This window comes from Silurus meridionalis, chromosome 15 (genome assembly GCF_014805685.1).
Source record: "Silurus meridionalis isolate SWU-2019-XX chromosome 15, ASM1480568v1, whole genome shotgun sequence".
Lineage (NCBI taxonomy): Eukaryota > Metazoa > Chordata > Actinopteri > Siluriformes > Siluridae > Silurus > Silurus meridionalis.
The window spans coordinates 11299491-11322960 of NC_060898.1; the positions used below are offsets into that span (position 1 = coordinate 11299491).

Sequence of the window (23470 nt, forward strand, 5' to 3'; positions counted from 1 at the left end):
AAAAGCCTTGTCTACAAATATACTGTAATTCCTGGACTATAAAGCGCACCGATATATAAGCCGCACCCACTGAATTTTACAAATATTTTTATTTTGAACATTAAATAAGCCTCACCTGTCTAGAAGCCGCAGGTGTCTACAGTAATGAACTTTACACAGGTTTTAACGAAAGACACGTTACACACGGTGTAACAAGTGAAATATTTTGCGCTTCCTTTAGGAGCATAGCGGTATTTTGGGAATAGCATGCCACTGCATTTTTCCAGTATTACTGCGTGTGTTCAAGACTAGGAATATGTCCTTATTATTTTCTGATGCTCATTTCTAAGTTTCTTTGACTAACCCGTAACGCTGTTGCCAAGAAAAATAAAAAAGCACGAGTTTTGGAAACCTGTCTGTGCTTATATGATTTCTGTTGTAACTGGAGTTAGTGAGCTCTCTCTTCACCCAGACTCAACGCGTTACAACGGCTTGTATCTAAACAGTAGCCTTCCAGGAAAGTCATTGTTCACTGTCTTCTTCCTTCCTTTCACAACTATTTTTCTAGGGATTTTATCTTTTGGCATCGTTGTGCGTTTAAAAAAAACTTTTTTTCTCCCGATGCCGTGCAGCTCAGATCACAGGTGAGGTGCGTTTTTTCGTTTCCGTTTGGAAATTTCATTGGTCTAATGTTATGAGGTTCAGTTTTTTGGCTTGAAGTTTGTGAAACCGGGAAAAACCAAGGAAAATTCATAAATAAGCCACGGGGTTCAAAACGTGGGAAGAAAGTAGCGGCTTATAGTCCGAAAAATACGGTAATGCTTTCTTTAACCATATAGATACAGAGTGTAACACTGCCACCTCTGAGCTCGATCCAGAATACGTTCCTAAGCTCAGATCTGTGTAGAGTTTCACATGTTCTCCCCTGGTCTCTAAGGATTTCCTCTTTGTTCCTCCCACGGTATGACCAAGTGTGTGAATGTGTGCATGTTGTGTGTATTCTAGTGTTTTCTAGACAGAGCTCAAAATACATCACAAACCTGACCAGGATCAAGCACTAAGCAAAGTTGAATACATGAATGATCATCTTTTTTTAGATAATATAAACTGCAATCAATAACATGTTTGACAGAAACACCTCACCCTGTAAGCATCCACTTTGCTTTGACCTGTTAATCTATTAAAGACTTCTCGGACCACCTGCATGCCAGTAACCACTGTGAGGAACTGTTTGCACTCCACACTGTCAGTTTTCAACCAGCCAAGCAGAGCTAACTGAATTTAACACACAAGGCACAGATTAACAGTTTAGAAAGCAGTATTATCAAAAGCATGCCATTTTCATACTAACAGAATAACACAATTTATAGAAATGTTTGTAAATGTTTCTGTGTTGTGTTGTGTATATACTTGTATACTATAGTATATAGTACTATAGTGTCTATTCTTTCATATATTTGCATTTATTTTAGTTATTAATTTTTTTCTTTGCTGCTGTAACAAAGATATTTCCCCACTGTGGGACGAATAAAGGTATATCTTATCTTAAATTGGTTTGAAAGAGGCAGATGTAGAGGACAGAATAGCATGGAGACGGATGATGCACTTTGGCGACCCCTAACGGGAGAAGCCGAAACCAGAAGAAGATAAGAATGTCTGTAACTATATGTATTATACTATATACTATATAGTATACTATAACTATAATATTTTCATTGATTTATAATGAACATATATAAATAATTATTCCTTCACTTTACACACTTTATTATTATTTTAGCTAATATGAGCATTTGTATAAAACAATTAGTAAGTTCCTCTCTCGGCCTCAACCTCAAATAAAGCAAACTGATGGATTTATTTTAATATATATTTATATCACTTATTGGATTTGAATGTTTTATTACACTGTATGGTTTTGATATAGTCTATATTGTTAGCATTATTAGAATTGGACTAACCTGCTGAATTAACTGCGCGTCTCCCATCTCGCTGCTCGAGCTTGTTTTTGCCGACTCCGCCATTTTTGTCTGCCTGTGTTAATAGATTGATATCTAATAATTTAAAAAACTTACAGTAAAACTGAACAAATAATCATACAACGTTTTACTATCTTTATAACGTATGTTTTACACTCGTTTTGTTTAACTTCCTGTTTACAGTGCTTATTCTGTTGGATATTTAATGGCCTCTTTCAGTCATCAGCGCCCCCTAATGGGTTAACATGATCAGTGCATATTTATTGCTTTTTTTTTTTTTTATTGATCAGTGCATATTGATTTATTGCTTCTGTACAACTACACACCGATCAGTTCTAACCTATTATAATATCTATTATAGTTCTATTTGTCCCAATTACAGATATACCCACTATCTCAAGATTCTATCATTTCTAAACTTCTATAATTTTATTTATAACTTCTATAATTTTCTATAATTCAGGACATTTTGATGCTGGTTCATTAGGGCAAAGACCAAGAATATCATCTAGAGACTTAACCACTAAAAACATCAGTATTATAAAATTATAGTTAGAAAAGCAAGGTTTGTTTTGGTTTGGTTTTAAATAGGACTGGCTATTTTAAGTACTGCTGGAAGAGAAAGGTTTTTAGACATTATTTGAAGACAGTTAGTGAATCAACTGTTAAAAATCAATAGGACTTTCATTCCATTACCTAAGTGCCAGAACAAAGATGATTCCCTTGTACCCCTAGAGATAGTGGAACCAGTCATGCAGTGGTTGAGGACTGGACACTCAGTATTTAAGATGTTGAACATTTGATTGGAAGGTTGTGAGTTTAAATGCCAGCATCATCAAGATGCCACTGTCGTGCCCTTGTTAAAAATCTTAACTGTTTAGTTGTTTAAAAGAAATAATTGTAATTTGTTCGGGATAAGCGTGTCTACCAAATGCCATTTATATTTACACACGGAATTAAGCAGGTTTAGTGTCACTCAACTAATACCCACATTTTAAATGGCCCACTGTCAGCATTCAGCTGACACACAATAGATCCATTTCTCCTGTCAACATTCTCTTCCTCCAACTTCACATTTCTCCTTTATTTTTTAAAAGGAATGCAACCGAAGCATACTATACAAAAAAATAAATAAATCACATAGCACATCATCACTGAATGTCTAAAATTAATGATTAATTATCAGTATTCATATGTAGCAAAACACTAACTTTTATTTAGCTAAAATCTACAACATGACCATGCCGGTAATTATTTTTTGGTGAACAGAGTGTGTTTGAGTGTTGAGCAGGTCAATTATTATACTTATAATTACTCAATGCTCCTCACACCAACACTCACTAAGAATAAATCATCAGATTCATGCTGCATAAAGTGACACGATTGCTTACCAACACATTTTCATTTAAAAGATTGATCAGTTATTGTGCAGTTTTAGTGGCATCTCAAGAAACCCTGTATGTCCATTATATATACAGTATATATGAATTAGCTGTCCTTCTTGGCTGTGCTGAAGAATCCAAGTTGTTTGGTGTTTACATCTCGAAGTTGCTCCAGCTGTCTCTGGGCTCGTCTACACAAATATTCTATATGCATCACATCTGTCTTTTGGATGGCAGCGTTCGTGCGAAATTCCTCCTGTATTCTGGGTAAAAAGCCTGGCTTGTCCCGTCCGGCACGCAGGAACTGTCGGTAGAGAGATAACACCTGCTTCTGAAGCTTACTGTGACGCATCATGATGGAGATCTAGAGAGAGCATGAAGACGTAAACCTATAAAAAGCAAAGAGGTTGACAGCATGTATACATGCATAAGGTTATTGGATTAAGTACAAAGATTATTATTGAATTTGTATTTATTTATTTTTCTATTCCTAGACCTCAAACATTCAAGTGTTCGAGATGTTTAAAAAGCTCATACGATTCTTAGGGTCAGGTGTCTACTAGGGCTGGGCGATAAAGTCTAAAAAAAAAAAATCCCCGATTTTTTCACAAAAAATCCGATTTGCGATTTATATTGATTTTTTCCCCCCTGCTTAAACTCAATCTGCATATGACAAAACATTTTTTACTTTATTAAATAAAGTTTATTTACCCTTCTGGGATTATAACCCACTTTGGGTTAAAGTGCAATCAGAAACAACAAGCCAAAAATACAAGATGTCGGCCCTGCCATTGTAAATTGTGAAAATAGAACGTAACATAACATAAAATGAGCAAACCTACAAAGAAAAATGTTTTATGAGTGTTTAAATGTGGAACATGATTGAAAATGCACCTGAGCTTTTGAGTGATTTTGCCTTTACTTTTCTCCAAAACTCCACAGTAAAATGAGATCAAATTTAAGAGAGTAATAGACAGGGACACTGTAAATAAGAAGTATTTGAAAGATTGAGCAAACCTATAAAGAAAAATGTTTTATGAGTGTTTGAATGTGGAACATGGTTAAACATGCAGTGATGCTTTGAGTGAATTTGCCTTTACTTTTTTTTAAAAACTCCACATTAAAATGACTGTTTATGACTGTTTGAATATGGTGATTTAAATGATCTGATTTTTCTGTTTCTTAAAGGAAACGCCGTTCTGAAGCGTCTTTACATGTATTTTGGTCGCTTCCACCACCCGTACCGTAAGTGTACGATTGGACGCGCAACACTAAACAAAGTGCGGCTGCTTAACTTTACTTGGGAACGAGTTCTTCTCTGCTCGCTGCCATGTTGTTTGTGTATCTCTATGGCAAACGCGCGGGGGGAGGGGGGCGGGGCTGAGTTCGTTCGGAACTATGGAAGCCCAGAGGGGAGCGTCGGCGGACATTAAAGAGAAAACCGATTTTTATTAAAACAGATCGATGTAAACTACACATTCGAGTTAATCGATAAAATCGATTTATCGCACAGCCCTACCTCCAATCTTCTGTGAAGATGTTTTATTAGATTATGGATTGTGCTTGTGGAGATTTGTGCTCATTCAGGTACTAGCTGTCTCTTTATTTTTAATAGTACACCCATAGAAATGATAGAACCATTAAATAATTGTTAGTTGTCCCTCGGGGAGAATCATTTCAGGGTTCTTTGAGGACACCTACACCAACAGAAACGATCATGTATCAGAACTACAGCATTAATATAAGCATGTGATTTGCAGCTGCATTACAGTCAGAGCTGCTTTTCTAGAAAATGCACCACCACTTTTGACCAATCAAAACACCGCCTGTAATACGAATATCTTACATTTAAATAACTATTTAAACTGTATAACTCCATTTAGGCTGTAAGACACAATATGACAGAAATGTCACGTTCATAATGCTGAATAAGCTGCACTTTGATTTATCTAACAGAGGAAATCAAAGTCACACACCTCAGTGATTCGCTGCTGTCAGTGAGCGCTCGGTACTGCAAAAGCTCGATCAGGACTGATATCACTCATATTTATTCCCAAACTCTCAACTCACTCATTAAAACTATGCTAACTAACTAGCAGACTACATGCTACTGTATTCATGCTTGACCTTCATTTTTTTGCTCGTCGCTGTGAAGTAATAACGGGATCACATTTCTATCTAACAGCGCCCTCTGGTGTTCTGGCTGTAATGGCGCTGTCATTACTGTTACTGCAGCATTGAGCTCTTTCATGCACACTTTCAAGCATACATAACCATTCATAAACCCTTCATGCATACTTAAATGCATACATTACCAACCATAACCTCTCCATGCATACTTAAATGCATACATAACCATTTATAACCCATTTTATGCATACTTATATGCATACATTACAATTTATAACCTGTTCATACATACTTAAATGCATACACAACCATTCAAAACACCTTCATGCATACTTAGATGCATACATAACTATTCATAACCCCTTCATGCATCCTTATATGCATAAATTACCATTAATAAACAATTTGTACATACTTATATGCATACATAACCATTCATAACCCCTTCGTGTATACATAGCCTTTTTAACCCTTTCATGGATACTGGCAGCACTTCCAGTTTGTTCTTTCCATCTAAATTAGTCGTACCACAAAATGGAAGTATGTTTTCAGTCAGTAGCTTGCTGTGGGATAAACCCCTGACCAACTACAATCTGTGCTGGGGGGTACTGCAGGGTCTTGCAGGCATCTTAGCAGTGGCTTTTCTTCTGCCACTCCACCTGTCAAACCTAAAGCTTGAAGTCTGCACTTTACATCTGAAACTGATAAAGACTCGATTACTACAAGCAGTGTTAAGCCACACTTAAAGTGGTTGTCCTGTGAGCCACCTAAATGCAAGCTGTTGACTCTCAGAAACTTGTCTTCTGATTTTCTGGCTTCTGATATTTCTTTGGGTCTGCCAGATTCTTTTTTGTCAGTTTTTCCTGCAGTTTCCAAGTGCCTCTAAAGCAGGAAATTGTATTCTCTGCCACCATGGCTTTTTTTTTTTTTTTTTGGCAATTTCGCATTAAAAAACAATTTTTATTAAGTATAAAACTAACAAACTTTAAAAGAGAATTTTTTTGTCACTGACACAACACTATTATCACTGCTTCCTAATAAATTAAGCTCCATAGCATAATTGCTAGTGCCACAGTGGCTCTATTAGCTTATCTGTCATGTTGCTACCAACACTACTCCCTCAACTCTGGGGAGGTGGAAGCTCAGTGGTTAAGTCTCTGGGTTACTGATCGGAAAGTCAGAGGGTCAAGCCCCAGTATCGCAAAACTGCCACTCTTGGGCCCTTGAGCAAGTCTAAACCCCACTGTGGTCCAGGGGTGTGTAGAAAATGGCTGACCTTGGCTTGCCCTCTGACCCCAGCTTCTTAACATCGATGGGATATGCAAAGAAAGAATTCCGCTGTGCTGTAATGCACATGTGACAAGTAAAAAACACCTTTACCCTAATGTGGGACATATGACCCAGAGAAAAGCCATTTAAGTTGTTTTTCTTGCCTATAGTTGAAACCACTTTGTTTTCAAATAAAGTGGACCACAAAATTAACCACAAATGAAGTATATGTGAATCACTTTAATTCGATCTGAGTTTATTTGTTAATTTGTGCTGAGTCTTGAATCTAAGACCACTTGAAACATTAACACTAAGCAAGTGTTGAAACAACCCACAAAATCTGAAGAAATGAAATAAAGCAAAGGTTCCTTCAAAATAATTAAACATTTTCTACTTAAAAAACAAACAAACGTCAAATAGACAATATTCTTTTCTTCTGACATACATTTATTTCTGAATGCAAAAAAGTAATATTTGGAAAAGTAAATTGTTTTTACTTTTGTATACAACAGCATTCTGACCCCTGTCACTCGAACACAACAATATATTAGGAAGATACCACAGGAAATTCACTGAAGAGCACAGGAAAAAGAAAAGAAAGTTCTCTCTCTCTTTTTTTTAAACTGACATTGCATTTTGTAATATTGTGTGTCATATGAACATACAATTCTGTTACCAAAATTATAGATTTGAAAGAAATTATAGAAATTATTCATTTCAAAAAGTGCATTTTAAGTAAATTGCTATCAAAATTCCTTTAATGGCCTCATGACATTAATATAAACGCTTGTTAAACGCATTTTGTGTATTTGTTATTTTGTGCAAAACCATTCTCTTATTGATTTAAGAGCAAAATGCAAACGTTTTTAACAAAAAAATTGTTTAAAAATTTCATTTAATCTATATCATGCCACATTCTGTAAAGCTGTAGTTTTCCGTAATACGATCATTTCACTGAAGGTAATCTATACATTATTCAGGTGCATCTCAATAAATTAGAATATAATTAAAAAGTTGATTTATTTTTGTAATTCATTACAAAAAGTAAAACTCGTATATTATATGGATTCATCACACACTGACTGATATATTTCAAGTGTTTCTTTCTGTTAAATTTGATGATTATGGCTTACAGATAATGAAAACCCAAAATTCAGTATCTCAGAAAATTTGAATATTAAAATATTAAAAATGAATAGATTTTTAACACAGAAATGTTGGACTACTGAAAAGAATGAACATGTACAGAACTCAATACTGAATTACTGCAGCAATGCGGCGTGGCATGGAGGCAATCGGTCTCTGATGCTGCTGACGTGTTATGGAATACCAGGTTGCTCTGAAAGCAGCCTTCAGCTTTTCTATGTTGTTGGTTCTATTGTCTCATATCTTCCTCTTTACAATAACCCATGGACTCTCAATGGGGTTTAGATCGGGTTAGCTTGCTGGCCAATCAAGCACATGAATACCATGGTCCTTAAACCAGGTGTTAGTACTTTTGGCTGTGTGGGCAGTCCTGTTGTAAATTTAAATTAGCATTTCCATAAAGCTGGTAAGCATGACACGGTCTAAAACTTCCTGGTAGACGGCTGTGCTGTCCGTGGACCTGATAAAACATAGTGGACCAACACCAGCAGTTGACATCTCCCCAAACCACCACTGACTGTGTAAACTTTACACTGGACCTCAAGCAACTTGGATTCTGTGCCTCTCTTCTCTGTTCTTCCAGACTCTGGGACATTGATTTCTAAATTAAATGCAAAATTTTCTTTCATCTGAAAAGACAACTTTGTCCCACTGAGCAACAGTCCAGTCCTTTTTGTCCTTTGCCCAGGTAAGTCAACTATGACACTGTCTCTGGTTTCACAAGATTCTAATTTTCTGAGATACTCTTTTGGGTTTTCATTAGCTGTAAGCCATAATCACCAAAATTAAAATAAATAAACACGTGTGTGATGACTCTATATATTATATGAGTTTCACTTTTTGTGAAAGTGTCGAAACATCATAATAATATATCATAATTTAAAAAAAGCTAAAAGTAGTTTTCATTCATTTAGAAAATACATAGAAGAGTATTTTTTGCCATCCTGCGTGCTTACATCTACAACTGCGAGAAGTGCATCAGTGCAAATCCTGGACCTTTAAAAGGCCTGTAACAGCAACATTATGCTAATGAGGAGAACGTATCCTGAAAGGCAGGCCTATTTTATACAGAAGGATTCCTGTTCTTTTTCTTGTCATAATATGACAGTATTCCACTGCATTATTTAAGTGCATGTAAATAATCTAGATCTTAAGTTTTGTTCAGACATTACAGGGTGTGTATATATTGATACAGAACTGCAGAAATATTTATTATTATTAGCATTCTTTATAGAAGCAGTGTAAACTTTACAGAAATGCTAATGCTAATGCTCTGCTCCTTTCGTACAATCTAAGGCTATTGAAAGGTAGCTTGAGCTTATTGTGTATATTATTTAGTATAATGCAGTATAGCACAGTCCCAGTCATACTGTATTTTAGATTTAAACTGACCAATAAGGCAGCTTTACATATTTAGCATAGAGGTATGTGAGAAGATTACAAAGGTACACAGTGTACTTATCATCTACAATCCGAGATATTCTGCTAAAAAGACCACCAGAACTTTGGTAAGATTCTCCACTGTATGGCCATCAACCTTGTCAGCACCGTCTTCCACTGTATGTCGATATGATGGGAATGGTGTAGCAATTATATGTAGAACTGGAACCCCTGCAATAAGCCAAACAAGAAACGTGGACATTTTCAGTATTTTTAGAAATAGGAACGAGCTAAATTAAATAGGCTAAACTTCCCATTCTTACCTTGCTGAAGGAAAGGTATATGGTCATCATCTACCGGTGCCACAGTTAAATCCTTTCTGAAGTACACCTGCCCGCTGGGGTGAGAAGACAGCAAGCCCAGATTATGGAGTCTCTTTTCTTAGACAGAATCAGAGATACATAAAAATATAACAATTATGATGATAAATGAGGGATAAAGCAAGGCCAGGTGTGCGTCACACACTGTGCACAACGTACTGTAGAGGCAAAGAACCACATAAGAAGTAAATAGCAGACCTATCTGTTGAAAAAAAGGAAAAACTGTCTTTTAAATTTGCCATGTAAAATTTTACAAAAAAACTATAAAAATATCAGTTAATTTTCATCAATTGTTTTATATAAGGTTTTTATTGTTTGATGTAGAATTTCGCCTGCCCATAATCTAAGTGACGCGATAAGATTACATTTAAATGTGTTATATTAAGTGCATGTATTTAATTTATTTTATTATTATTAATACACATGCTTTTTTTATTTAAACTGTGTAATCGTGGATTTCAAATCAACAGCTATTTATTCAATAACATTAATATTATTCGCAATTATACAGCTCTACTAGTAGTAAACATCAAAAATTTGACCCGTATTTATCTTATTACAGATATTTAACAGCTTTAATTCAGTGGGCCAAGTCAAAACACTAAAACTTTGCTTGAATTTAAAACCATTTACCTGCCAATACAAGTCGATCAAACCAGCGAGCACTGTTCTCAAAATGATTCACAAATGTTGGACTTCGGGCACCAATCAGAGCCAAGAGAATGAAGAGATCCTGATAAGTGCAATAATTTCTTGTTGTTATCAGAATAGCTGATTACAGTGAAACAATATATATTGAAGAAAAAAAAAACCACATTCCTACCACGGCATGCAGCAGAGTTGTGTGTTCAGAGCCTGGAGGATGTGGAACACTAGACATGTGTTCAACGAGGTGCCGGGAACCATACAGAGAGTCTGTGGTAGACCACTCCTCAAATGCTTCTGCCCCATCAAAGAAGACCAACTGCAGTGTCACCTGAGACATCTTCATAAAGAGCAGACACACTGTTCAAATCTATTTACTATTTACATGTTACAATCTAAGACAACATACTGACGATTTAGTGTGAATGAACATATATGCATTTAAAAGTGATCAAATGATCACACTCTTGATATCACAGAAATGAGGATGGGTTCCCCTTTTGAGTCTGGTTCCTCTCAAGGTTTCTTCCTCATAACATCGAAGGGAGTTTTTCCTTGCCACAGTCGCCATGGCTGCTCATCAGGGATAAATACACATTGTTCACCTTAACTGTTAAAATTCTGTAAAGCTGCTTTGAGACAATGTTTGCTGTGAAAAGCGCTATAGAAATAAACGCGACTTGACTTAAAAGTAAGGTATTGTGGCGCTAAAGTAGAAAATACTACTAAGGTTTTATAATTGTAGGTTTCTTTTTTTTTCTTTTTTTTTTTTTTTTACAGTATGTAATAATGTTTGGATCTCCTCAAGACATTTTAAAATCTGTTAACACCTATATGGTGCAAATATTTAAAAACCTATATGGTCTCAACCATAAATACAGAAACAGCATTGGAACAGTTTGGAACATTCATCTGCCTGGAGCACAAGACTATGTGTATTAATATCAGGTCTGGTGAGAGACTGGTGAGCAGCCATTATTCCAATTTATCCTAGAAATATTTAGTATTTGATAACAGGCTACTGTGCAGATCACTCCAGTTATTCTACTCCAACTTGGCAAACCATGTCTTCATGTGTAAACTCCTCTGTCCTGAACACTTTTCCTGTGTCCCATGATGTACAGTTCATGCAGCTATGTAGTTATTATTCTTCAGGGGGAAAAAAGTGGATTTATGTTTTTGAAAAAAGAGAACATTTTTTTGAAAAAAATAGTGGATTAAGGTGATTTGTTTGTCCTTGTGTTTCAGAGAATAGTATCAATTATTCATCTGAATGACCCCAACACAACCTTATCATGTACAGAAATTCAATTCCACTGAGAAGATGCTAAAAATATAACATCTCATTCATTTCCCTCTCACTTCTGTGACATGTAATATGACATCTACAGTGTACATCAACCCAGTGTAAAGAGATTCTGCCATCAATATAAAAAAGAAATCACCTTGTTAACAATTATCATCAATAAAGATTACATGGAAGTAAAAAGCAAAGCCTGGCCGTTACAAAAGTATGACAGACTTATTTTTAATTTGTATCTATATAATATTAACTACAGAGAGAAGGAGCTAACCATAATAGCCAGTTACGTTAGATATGACAGCAAGATAATTCAATAAACTCTGCACTGATGTCCAAGAAATCTTTACCTAGTGCTTGTTAAATCAACTTAAAAAAAAAAAAAACCTCAACCAGCTTGCTATGAAATGCTGTGCCAGTGTTGTCTTGTGTTGGAAATTACATCATCCTTGGAACAGAATAAGAACATAGGGGTGAAGGAAATGCACATAAGATAAACTGCACACCCAAACAACACCCCCCTAAACCCTCTTGGCACATTTGAACATTTTGTAGTGTTCCAATCTGAAACGAAAATTCAGGATTTGGGATTTTACAGAAACAATAGGTCCTAAATCTGGGCAAAATATTGAGACGAAAGATAACACTGCTAATCACTTTTTAAACATAGTAAAGCATGATGGTGCTAGTATCATGCTGAGCAGTGTGAAGTAAAGCATGGTGGTGGTAGTATGTAAGGCCTCTTGGTTGCTTCTATGACTAAAGCCCTCCTTACCTGGTTAACTTTTTTTTTTTTTAACTTTTATCCATAACTAATGCTCAGCTATTCTGGTTTTATATTTTATATAGCTTTTTTTGTCATTATGATGCTCTTATATATTTTTTTTTAATAGAATTTGTTAGTGAAAACATAGTGTAAAATGTTATTCCTAATGTTCCTACAGGATTCCCACAAATTTTAAGATAATCCGCAACTTGCTGTTAGTTAGGTTCCAAATGAGAACCCACAAAATTTCCGAGCCGCGAGTTCCAAATTATGAATTATAAGGGGGAAGACTGTATACATTTTCTTTTACATTTAATGATCTACAGTGCTGTGAGAATTTTTTGGTTAAAAATTTCTTGTTTTTTTTGTCACACTTGAATGTTTCTGATCATTAAACTAATTTAAATAATAGTAAAAGATAAAACAAGTGAACACAACATGCATTTTTTTAAATGAAGGTTTTTATAATTAAGGGTGTTACAAATTCCAAAACTACATGGCCCTGTGTGAAAAAGTGTTTGTCCCCTAAACCTAATAACTGGTTGGGCCACCCTTAGCAGCAACAACTGCAGTCAAGCGTTTGCGCTAACTTGCACTGAGTCTGTTATAGTGCTGTGGAGGAATTTTGGTCCACTCATCTATGCAGAATTGTTGTCAAAAATCAGCCACATTGGAGGGTTTTCGAGCATAAACCGCCTTTTTAAGGTCATGCCACAGCATCTCAATAGGATTCCGGTCAGGACTTTGACTAGGCCACTCCAAAGTCTTCATTTTGTTTTTCTTCAGCCATTCAGAGGTGGACTTGCTGGTATGTTTTGGATTATTGTCCTGCTGCAGAACCCAAGTTCGCTTCAGCTTGAGGTCACGAACAGATGGCTGGACATTCTCTTTCAGGATTTTTTTCTTAAACAACAGAATTAATTGTTCCATTTATCACATTAAGTATTCAAGGTCCTAAAGCAGCAAAACAGCCCCAGACCATCACACTACCACCACAATATTTTACTGTTGGTATGATGTTCTTTTTCTAAAATGCGGTGTTACTTTTATGCCAGACGTAATAAGACACACGCCTTCCAAAAAGTTCTCATCAGTCCACAGAGACGAGGCTTTATGTTCTTTTTGTTCAGCAGTGATTTTCATCTAGGAACACTATTTTTGCCCAGTCTCTTTCTTATGGTTTAGTCATAAACACTGACCTTAACTGAGGTAAGTGAGGCCTGCAGTTCTTTGGATGTTGTTGTGGGGTCTTTTGTGACCTCTTGGATGAGTTGTTGCTGTGCTCTTAGGGTAATTTTGGCAGGCCACTCCTGGAAAGGTTCTCCACTGTTCCATGTTTTTACCATTTCTGAATAATGGCTCTCACTGTGGTTCGCTGGAGTCCAAAAGCTTTAGAAATAGCTTTATAACCTTTTTCACACTGATAGATTTTCGTTTGTTTCTGAATTTCCGTGGATCTCGGCATGATATCTAACTTTTGAGGATCTTTTGGTCTACTTCACTTTGTCAGGCAGGTCCTATTTCAGAGATTTCTTGATTGCAAACAGGTGTGGCAGTAATCAGGCCTGGGTGTGGCTAGAGAAATTGAAAATTTGAGAAAAAGTGAGAAATTGTTTTAACAGTTTTAACAGGGGGCAAACACTTTTTCACACAGGGCCATGTAGTTTTGGATTTTGTTTTCCCTCAATAACAAAAATTTTCATTTAAAAACTGCATGTTGTATTTACTTGTTGTCTTTTACTAATATTTAAATTAGTTTGATGATCTGAAACATTAAAGTGTCACAAACATGCAAAAAAATAAAATAAAATAAATCACTTTTTCACACCACTGTATAGAGGGTGTGTTTTTCTGATCAGCATTTTTGGTGCCCATAACACTGTGTGCAAGGCTGGACAATTTGGAATGCATACACTCCCAGTAAATTACATTCCAGTTGTATCACTAAAATGTTCATGCCTGGGGGGATTTAAGACAGAAATACAGTATTATATCATCACAAACAGAAAGGGCAAATAAAATGTACCTGCTGTTTGAGCATTTTTAGATGGCTGTCCAGTGCAGTGGCAAGCTCTAGCATCATAGCACAAGGAACAGCTGAGTCACTTGCCCCCAGAAACACTTGCTTTGGCTCCTGATGCCCTAAAGGCATATTCTTTGTGTCATAATGACAAGCTAATAGCAGGCGGCGTGGAGCCATGGGATCCAACACTGCCAAGATGTTGGAGAAGTTGATTGGGCCAAGTGGGGTTACAGAGTTGAAGGAATCAATCTGCACTGACCACCCCGCAGTTAGAGAGTCCAGCACAGAATAAACATGCTGTGTTTAAACAGAAAAGAAAATTTATTGAAGCAACCATATAAAAGAAAAAAGAATGAATCTCTGTACCCCATGTCTATAGTGTATGCCTGATTATCACAGAAATGAATCATGGCACATTTTCTAATCCTGAGAAAATAACTAAAACCTGGTCACTCAAAACACATTATTCTATCTGAAACATCACATTCTTAAAACATCATGGAAATGCCTTTGAAGAAGAATCAATGAAATAATTTTCTAATAATGTTTATTTACTTCCCAACAACTGCCCACAGATATATTATGTAGCTCAAACATATATTTGAATTTATTTTCGCAATTTAGGAAAATGTGTGTTGAAATAATTGTCTATAGTAACTGCTGGCATGTTTTCTAAAGGGTTCCTTGTTTTAAGATATTTTGAAAACTCAGTTTAATCATTACTTTACCCTTTGAACAGTACGACTACCATGAGAGCCTGGGTGCCGCTCTACGAGGATAGGCTTGAGATGGGCATACCACAGCCGAGCCCATTTCACCTCAGAGACAAGCCGCTTTACCTGGGCAGAGGTGGGCTTACTTGGCCTGTGGGTCAGCTAAAGAAATTGTGGGATAGACATTGACATGTTATATATGTACATGTGAGGTCTTGATAGCACAATTATTTAGAATTCAAATGTTATAGTTTAAATATCTCTAAAACAGCTTTACAGTCATTAATATCTTATGCTGCATAACATAAAAATAAGAAATAAATATAAATGAAATTAATACTTTCAGGTTAGCTCATGTTAAATACAAATCCTAAAATCCTTTAAATGTAAAGAAAAATAATCAAATATAAATAGCATTTAATAATTTAACTTTAATAAAAATATTTTACCTACTTTCGCTAGTAGTGTTAGCCATGGCTTTAAATGAAAATATGTTAAATAAATATAGCTCCAAAAATCTACACAGAATAATCTTACTGGCAGATACAGTGACAGATATGGATGCCAATGACTTGTCCATAATTTCAGATGTTATCATGAAACTGAGAGTGGTGTAGGTTACCCACTTTATCATTTTTAAGGTCTGGAACTCTCACTGATAAATCTTCTGATCTTGCATCGTGGTCAGACAGCATTAATCCCAGACTCAGAGTCACTGCCAGCAGCAAGCACAAGCAGAGTAGCAGCATTCTCATTCGGCAAATAGGTGGCTGCCTACACAAGCCAAAAACACAGCTCAGCTGAGTGGCCTTGGACCTTCTGTGCTTCATCTTGAACTGTGCAGCAAGTAATAAAATCGATCAACATACACAAAGATCGTTGAAATAGCCAGTTTCCACAGTTTTCCTCTGCAAAATATATGATGTAAATTTAGTAGATAAGCCAATCCAAGTTAAATCTTAATTTAGCTTCTTCTTCAGTATTAACCAAATAATGAACAAGCTCCTTATAGACAGTATGTAACTACCATTTTATTATTCTGCATAAATCTAAATGACCATGTGATTTCTGAAACTGTGATTTCAAACCGTTAAAATGTCATACAGTTTTAGACCCCCAGGGCCCTACTCTGATTTTCTCATAGAATTTGCTACAAGTTTCTTCAAACAGATCATTCCAGAGGTAAGTAAACCTGTTTTAAAAATAATAAACTCTTCTATTAGCACTGGTTATGTACCTAAATCCTTCAAACTGGCATCACAAATTTAGCTACTTCTTTAGACAAAGCATTAATTGTTGGTAACTTTAATATTCATTTTGATAATCAGGAAGACTCCTTAAGAGCAGCAGTTGTGTAAGTTTCTAGATTCAGTTGGAATTAATCAGAATGTTATAGGACCCACCCATAGTGGTGGACACACTCTTGATTTGTTGTTAACATTTGGATTAAAAATAAAAAATGTAGCCATAATTCCACAGTCTGAAGCTATTTCAGACCATTATCTCATCTCTTTTAAAATCTGCCTCAGTCATTGCATTAGTACCTCGTAACGTTAAGCGTACTTTCACGTCAGCTACAGCAGTACGTTTTTATGAATAATCTTCCAGAAATTACGATATTAAATAGATCCCCGTCTGACCCTGCAGAGCTCGACTGGGCCACTGAATACCTAGAATCAACGTTCTGTTACACTCTAGATCAGGGGTCACCAACCAGGTAGCCCGCAAGGACCACATGAGTAGCCTGCTGGCCTTTTCTAAAAATAGCTGTTTCCTACTTTGTTAAATCATTGTTGATAAATATTGTGAGAAGTCATTAACATGATCAGTGTCTTCACAAAATTGAGCAAACTGAAAACTGTGCGTATCAAACTGGTAGTCCTTCACATTAATCGGTACCCAAGAAGTAGCCCTCAGTATCAAAAAGGTTGGTGACCCCTGCTCTAGATGATGTCCACTTAAGACCAAAATGATCAGGGAGAAAAAAGGATCACAGAGGTATAATGATCATATGCGCACCTTAAAACAGACCACTCGGAAATTAGAACGTAAATGGCGTCAAACTAAATTAACAGTATTTCAAATAGCATGGAAGGAGAGCCTCCTAAATTATAGAAAATCTCTTAGTGCTGCTAGATCAGCATATTTCTCCACCCTCATAGAAATTAACAAGCATAATCCTAGATTTTCATTCAGCACGGTAGCAAAATTAACAGGAAATAAAAGCACTGCACTAACACGCACACCATCAGTAGGTAGTAATAATTTCATGAACTTCAAGAAATCCAGATGATTACTATAAATCCAAATTATTTCACAAGTAACCCTGTAGACAGCAGTGTAATTATAAAAATCAATTACAAAGCTTCACTCCTATTCATGAGAATGACTTAATTTCATTAATTTCCTCATCAAAATCATCAACCTGCATTCTCGATCCCTTGCCTACAAGTTTCTTCAAACAGATCATTCCAGAGGTAAGTAAACCTGTTTTAAAAATAATAAGCTCTTCTATTAGCACTGCATATGTACCTAAATCCTTCAAACTGGCAGTTATCAACCCCCTAATTAAGAAACCCGACCTTGACCCATGTCAGCTGTCCAACTACAGGCCAATATCAAATCTCCCCTTTATATCCAAAATTTTAGAACTGCACAGCAGTTATGCTCACATCTGCTTATGAATAACATTTTTGAAATGTATCAGTCAGGATTTCGGCCTCATCATAGCACAGAGACGGCGCTAGTTAAGGCGGTAAATGACCTGTTATTGCCTTCTGATCAGGGTTTTGTCTCTTTACTTGTTCTGCTCGGCCTAGTGCTCGACCTTAGTTGCAACTTTTGCTAGACTTGAGAACGTTGTTGGAATAAAGGGAACAGCTCTTATTCGGCTTAGGTCTTGACTGATTTGACTGATCGTAATCAATTTGTTGATGTAAATGGTGAGTTCTCCACACTCTCTGAGGTAAAGTTTGGTGTTCTGCAAGGATCTGTCTTAGGCCCACTGCTTTTCTCTATATATATGCTGCCTCTGGGGGAAATTATACATAAACATGGTATTCGCTTTCATTGCTATGCTGATGATACACAGCTGTATATTTCAGCAAAGCCAGATGAGAGAGATCAGCTTAACAATGTTGAGGAGTGTGTAAAGGACATTAAAGAGTGGATGCTTAACAACTTTCTTCTCCTCAACTCAAATAAGACGGAAGTACTTTTACTAGGACCACATGCAGCTAGAAGCAACCTTTCCGATTACGTAGCATCTCTGGATGGTGTTTCTGTTTCTGCGTGTACAACTGTCAAAGACCTTGGTGTTATTATTGACCCTAGTCTTTCCTTTGAGGCTCACGTGAATAATATTACCAGGATAGCCTTTTTTCACCTTAAATATAATGTTGTTACAGGATGCAGAAAAACTAGTTCATGCTTTTGTTACATCTAGATTAGACTACTGTAACGCGTTACTGTCTGGATGTTCGAGTAAGTGCATAAATAAGCTTCAGTTAGTTCAGAATGCAGCAGCAAGAGTCCTCACTAGATCTAGAAAATATGACCAAATCACTCCTGTTTTAATCAGTCTACACTGCTCCCAATCAAATCTCGCATTAATTATAAAATACTACTACTGATGTTGTTCTGTATTGTTAAAAGATTTATGATCAAACTCTTGATGTCACCCAAATGAGGATGGGTTCCCCTTTTGAGTCTGGTTCCTCTCAAGGTTTCTTCCTCATTACATCTAAGGGAGTTTTTCCTTGCCACAGTCGCCATGGCTTGCTCATCAGGGATAAATGCACACCATTCACCTTGACTGTTGATTTCTGTAAAGCTGCTTTGAGACAATGTCTGTTGTGAAAAGCACTATACAAATAAACTTGACTTGACTTGACTTGACTTGACTTGACTTGACTTGACTTGACGTATAAAGCACTTAACGGTCTCGCACCGCAGTATCTGAGTGAACTTCTGTACCAGTATGATCCTCCATGCGTACTTAGATCAAAAGGTGTAGGCCAGGGGTTTTACACGGGGGATGCGGGGGATATGTCCCACGCACTTTTTATAAAAAGTAAATTCGTCCCCCCTTACTTTTTTAGTGGAGAGTGTGTGTTCACAACATGTTGAGGTTTTAATGGAGCAATGTATATAAATGCAGAGTGATTTAAAATTCAAAGAGACAAGATAGTCTACACATGATGTTAACGTATACATGGCAATCAGTCACTCACTTGTCACGTCATCATCACACGCCCTAGTACTGTAGCTCGAGTCGCATCCGCGGTTCTGCGCGCGATCCAACATTTGGTTGCAATGAGCTCAAAGCGGCAAAAAACGCTTCACTCCTTTTTTTTTACAAAAAAGTCAAGCAGTGTAAGTTGGCATATGGTATCCGAATTGTGTTGCACAATGTTTAGTAACTCTGCCTGTTGCTCTTGTTGAATAATTCGCAAGTTTTAAAGGATTTAAAGGATTATAAGGAAAAATAGCTGCTTGGACAAACTTTTTATATGTTAGCTTTAACACTGTGTAAAAAGCTACTACTTTTAAACAAACCAGCCAGGAAGCTTAAAAGAAGTGACACTAAATGTTTATTTCATCTCATTGTATAATTGATATAGGGTCTTGACATGTTTGTCAGTTGAGTTCAATACATATTTTCTTTCAATAGTTTGTTTTGAATTTGTTTTGGAATTTAAATATTCCTGAAACATGGACTGTAGAACAGAACAAAAAGAAAGTATTATTTGAATGTGCACGTATCCATTACTGTGTGCCATGTATACACAACATGTATGTATTTCTTTCGGCTCCTCCCATTAGGGGTCGCCACAGCGGATCCTCCGCATGTTTTGATTTGGCACATGTTTTACGCTGGATGCCCTTCCTAACGCAACCCTCCCCAATTTATCCGGGCTTGGGACCGGCACTGAAAGTGGCTGGGGATGGTTCCCTGACCGGGAATCGAACCCGGGTCGCAGCGGTAAGAGCGCTGCATCTTAGACCACTAGACCACCAGGGGACCCATGTATACACAACATACAATTTGAAATATGTAAACAATATACTCTTAGTACCATTATAAGGACATATTTGTACTTTATACTCAAAAAGGTACACATTACTACCTTAGAGTACTAATGTCTACCTTAATGTACAACTATAATTTTTTTGTGGTAAATAAGGTACAAAGATGTCCTTTTAAGGGTACTGTCCCAGTAGCAAGCTGTTGTATTTCTTTCTTTCTTTCTGTTTTATAATCATATATAATCATAAAGCATATAAAGCAATAAAAAATATGATTCAAAATAAAACCTGTCAATTACACAAGGTTAACTGAAAAAAATAAACAGGTAACACTAGACATTTTCGTCCCCCCACTTTTGAAATAATGGCTACGCCACTGGTGCAGGCTATTTGTTGGTACCTCAAATAATGAAGACTACAGCAGGTGGCAGATCTTTCTCTTATAAAGCCCCACAGTTATAGAACAGCCTTCCAATCGGTGTTCAAGTCGAGGTTAAAAACGTATTTATTTAGTCAAGTCTTCTATCAGTAGATTTTTTTTCTTAGGTAAAGTTGCAGATCTGGAGGGAAAATGGATATAGAGTGTTTGGTGAACTGGGATATTTGTATGCTGTCGTCCCCTCACTTTCACACGTTCACTCAGGTTTGTTGACGGTGGTGTGGTGGGTTGTCTCTTATCCCAGAGATCCCTCATGTCGGTGTGTCCTTCTGGTTCTCCCTTTTAGCTAAGCTGCCATAGCGAGTCTTGCCGGAGTCCAAACCGCACAGTGACATTACTTTCATACAACAATAAAGAAACATAATAATCCATATCCTTCTCCTCCTGTCACCCCTCTTCTCTCTCTCTCTCTCTCTCTCTCTCTCTCTCTCTCTCTCTCTCTCTCTTTCTCTCTCTTTCTCTCTCTCATAGTCGAGTTAAACATGCTCCTGAGGTTCCAGTGACCACTGTTCCTGCCCCTCCCCCCTTCGTGGATCTTTCCACTTTGTCCAGGCCTGCCTCTGGATAGTGTTCTCTTCGATTGGAGGCCACTCTGTGCAGGATGGATTGGACTGTAGTTAATGTCAACAGTCTGCTACATTGACTCAGGACTTCTTTTCGCTTCTGATCATCTTCACTGTACTGTGCAACCCTGATGAGGATGGGTTCCCTCTTGAGTCTGGCTCCTCTCAAGATTTCTTCCCTATGCCATCTCGGGGATGCCATCTTGCCACAGTCGCCACCGGCTCGCTCATCAGGGACAAACTCACTTATAAAGAACATATTAAATTTTATTCACCACATTTTCTGTGTAAATCTGTTTTGAGACAATGTTCATTGTTAAAAGCGCTATACAAATAAAAATGAATTTTATTTTATTTTATTTTATAAACTTGTATGTTCAAATGGTTTTTGGTGATTTAGACATATAGATTAAGTAGTATAATTGTTTTTTTGTTTAGTTTTTTGTTAGCAAAATTAGCTTTGTATGTGAAAAAGTTTTTTTATTTGAATTTTTGCATATTTACCACACTTGTTTTCCATTCCTTGTACAAAATACGAAGGAAGACAAGGAATATATGAAATATAAATACAGTTTTTAAATTGCTATTGTATTGATTGGATAAAAGTACTTCACCCATGTCAAAAAGTAACTGCCACCGTAAACTTCATCATTGGCTTTGCCTACAGCAACTATACACTTCCTGTAATTAGAAATCAGTGTTTCACATTGATGAAAGTCATTTTGCATCCAAAAATATGCAGAATTGCTTTAATTAATATAAATGTAATATTCAACTTATTTTTAAGCACAACATCTAAATGGGGTTCAAGTCAGGACTCTTACCTTAATGATTTCTTGTTTAAATTTTGAGTAATTCAGAGGATATGTTCTTCTGCTTCAACTTCAGGTCATGGACCAGATATTTTCATTCAGAATCTTTCTAAAAGTGGAATAATGAATGTTAAGCATATGAGGTGAGGAAGGACTGAATTTCATTAGATGTTCCTCTGGGTTCTTTTCTGATTTCTGAGATTAGTGTGAATTTATGTAGGTTGGTCATTTCTGAGATGAAACAGCACAATTTGAAGTTCTCTTCATTCGCCATTTCCTCATTCATTTTTTCCTATATTATTTGTTTGTTTGTGTTGCAGCGCCTCAGAAATGGGTTTGCGATGCTAATCTGATAAATTGCAATACTGTTCTCCTACATTCTGATGGGTTAGGGTTAGGGTTTAAAACCTACTTTGCCACACTGCTATAAAGGGATGTTTAGATACAACAACGTTGGCGATCACCTCCACGTTGTGTCTGGACTAAGTAAACCAAATTATTAATTACATTTGTTTAAATTGAATACTGACTAATGGTTAGTTTGTTTGTTAGTTTGGGAGTGGGTGGGGATTCATTGTCATCCTCTCATCATAATCAGTAATATTCCTAATGGAAATATAATTCCACCAGAATCACAGTGCTGCAGTCAGCATAATACAATACCAAAAAAACTGAATGTGACATTATGACAAACAACAAATTGTGTATAAATAAGTACAGATAACAGGCTACACACACACACACACACACGCACGCACACACACGCACACACACACACACACACACACACACACACACACACATATATATATATATATATATATATATATATATATATATATATATATACAAAATAGAACAAACATTATAAAGACTGAACTCCACTGCACAGAGTAATCGATATGCAAATGATGTTAACACATAATTATAATGAACTTTTTGTGTCTAAATCTATGACTACTTGTTAAAAGCAACAGACATACAACTGATACAACAAAAAATACTGCGCTACATATGAACCCAGAATACAGTACACAGTATTGAGCAAAACACTTACTGTATCTGCAGTGCCAGTTTGCTGGAATAAAAACAGCACGCGATGCTCAACCTTGATGCAGTCACCTAGTTTTTGGAAAGGACGCTAAATTGCATCGTCCCCGTCATCCCACAATGCATTTTATTTAACAGTTCGTATTCGCGTATGCCATTCGCATAGTGTTTCTTCCGGACAAGACCAGCACGCGCGTAGCTCTGTGCTCACACTGTGACAGAGACGTGCCGGAGAATCGGAATCGGAGTCTACTGAGTCTACTGACTGCACTGCATCCAAATGATTCATTGAGTCAATAGAGAAAATTAATAGCATACGAATAGAATAGAAGAACGCCACTCACACATTGTGTGTGTGTGTGTGTGTGTGTGTGTGTATATAATGATAGATAGATAGATATAGATAGATAGATAGAATTTTTTATCATTTTTTTAATGACATAATAATAAGCAGAATAAAGTAAAAATTCAGTTTTTCTGTTGTTT

At 36.5% G+C, this 23470-nt stretch overlaps 2 protein-coding genes and 1 non-coding gene across 8 annotated transcripts; all 3 read right to left on the reverse strand.

Moving 5' to 3' along the window:
• Positions 1-3012: 3012 nt before the first annotated feature.
• sdhaf1 (succinate dehydrogenase complex assembly factor 1) lies at positions 3013-5509 on the reverse strand. 2 transcript variants are annotated; one of them, XM_046868015.1, is made up of 2 exons: positions 5317-5509; positions 3013-3704 (listed from the first exon to the last, which is right to left on the reverse strand). In XM_046868015.1, the coding sequence occupies exon 2, from the start codon at positions 3693-3695 to the stop codon at positions 3447-3449; it is 249 nt and encodes an 82-aa protein (XP_046723971.1). In that variant the 5' UTR covers positions 3696-3704; positions 5317-5509; the 3' UTR covers positions 3013-3446. The 2 variants fall into 2 exon arrangements, with proteins under 2 accessions (XP_046723971.1, XP_046723970.1); XM_046868014.1 differs by having other exon boundaries at positions 3013-3729; positions 5317-5503.
• Positions 5510-8462: 2953 nt separating this feature from the next.
• qpctlb (glutaminyl-peptide cyclotransferase-like b) lies at positions 8463-23238 on the reverse strand. 5 transcript variants are annotated; one of them, XM_046868710.1, is made up of 10 exons: positions 22992-23238; positions 21947-22043; positions 21737-21803; positions 15719-15866; positions 15108-15254; positions 14383-14676; positions 10469-10630; positions 10279-10378; positions 9589-9705; positions 8463-9496 (listed from the first exon to the last, which is right to left on the reverse strand). In XM_046868710.1, exons 4-10 carry the CDS (start codon positions 15845-15847, stop codon positions 9351-9353), a joined length of 1095 nt encoding a protein of 364 aa, XP_046724666.1. In that variant the 5' UTR covers positions 15848-15866; positions 21737-21803; positions 21947-22043; positions 22992-23238; the 3' UTR covers positions 8463-9350. The 5 variants fall into 5 exon arrangements, with proteins under 5 accessions (XP_046724666.1, XP_046724664.1, XP_046724667.1 ...); XM_046868708.1 differs by lacking the exon at positions 21737-21803 and having other exon boundaries at positions 15719-15928; XM_046868711.1 differs by lacking the exon at positions 21737-21803 and having other exon boundaries at positions 22992-23237.
• On the reverse strand, positions 20043-20116 carry trnak-cuu. Its single transcript has one exon. It is a non-coding gene; the product is annotated as a tRNA-Lys (tRNA).
• Positions 23239-23470: the final 232 nt, after the last annotated feature.

What these genes read in the sequence shown, in the direction of transcription:
- sdhaf1 (XM_046868015.1), bottom strand. Translation starts at nt 3,695, where the DNA reads ATGATGCGTCACAGTAAGCTTCAGAAGCAGGTGTTATCTCTCTACCGA.
- qpctlb (XM_046868708.1), bottom strand. Translation starts at nt 15,922, where the DNA reads ATGAAGCACAGAAGGTCCAAGGCCACTCAGCTGAGCTGTGTTTTTGGC. An exon ending in GTAGTCGTACTGTTCAAAGG is followed by an intron (nt 14,677 to 15,107) that starts GTAAAGTAATGA and finishes GTTTAAACACAG; the next exon opens with CATGTTTATTCTGTGCTGGA. An exon ending in TGATCGACTTGTATTGGCAG is followed by an intron (nt 9,706 to 10,278) that starts GTAAATGGTTTT and finishes ATTCTGTCTAAG; the next exon opens with AAAAGAGACTCCATAATCTG.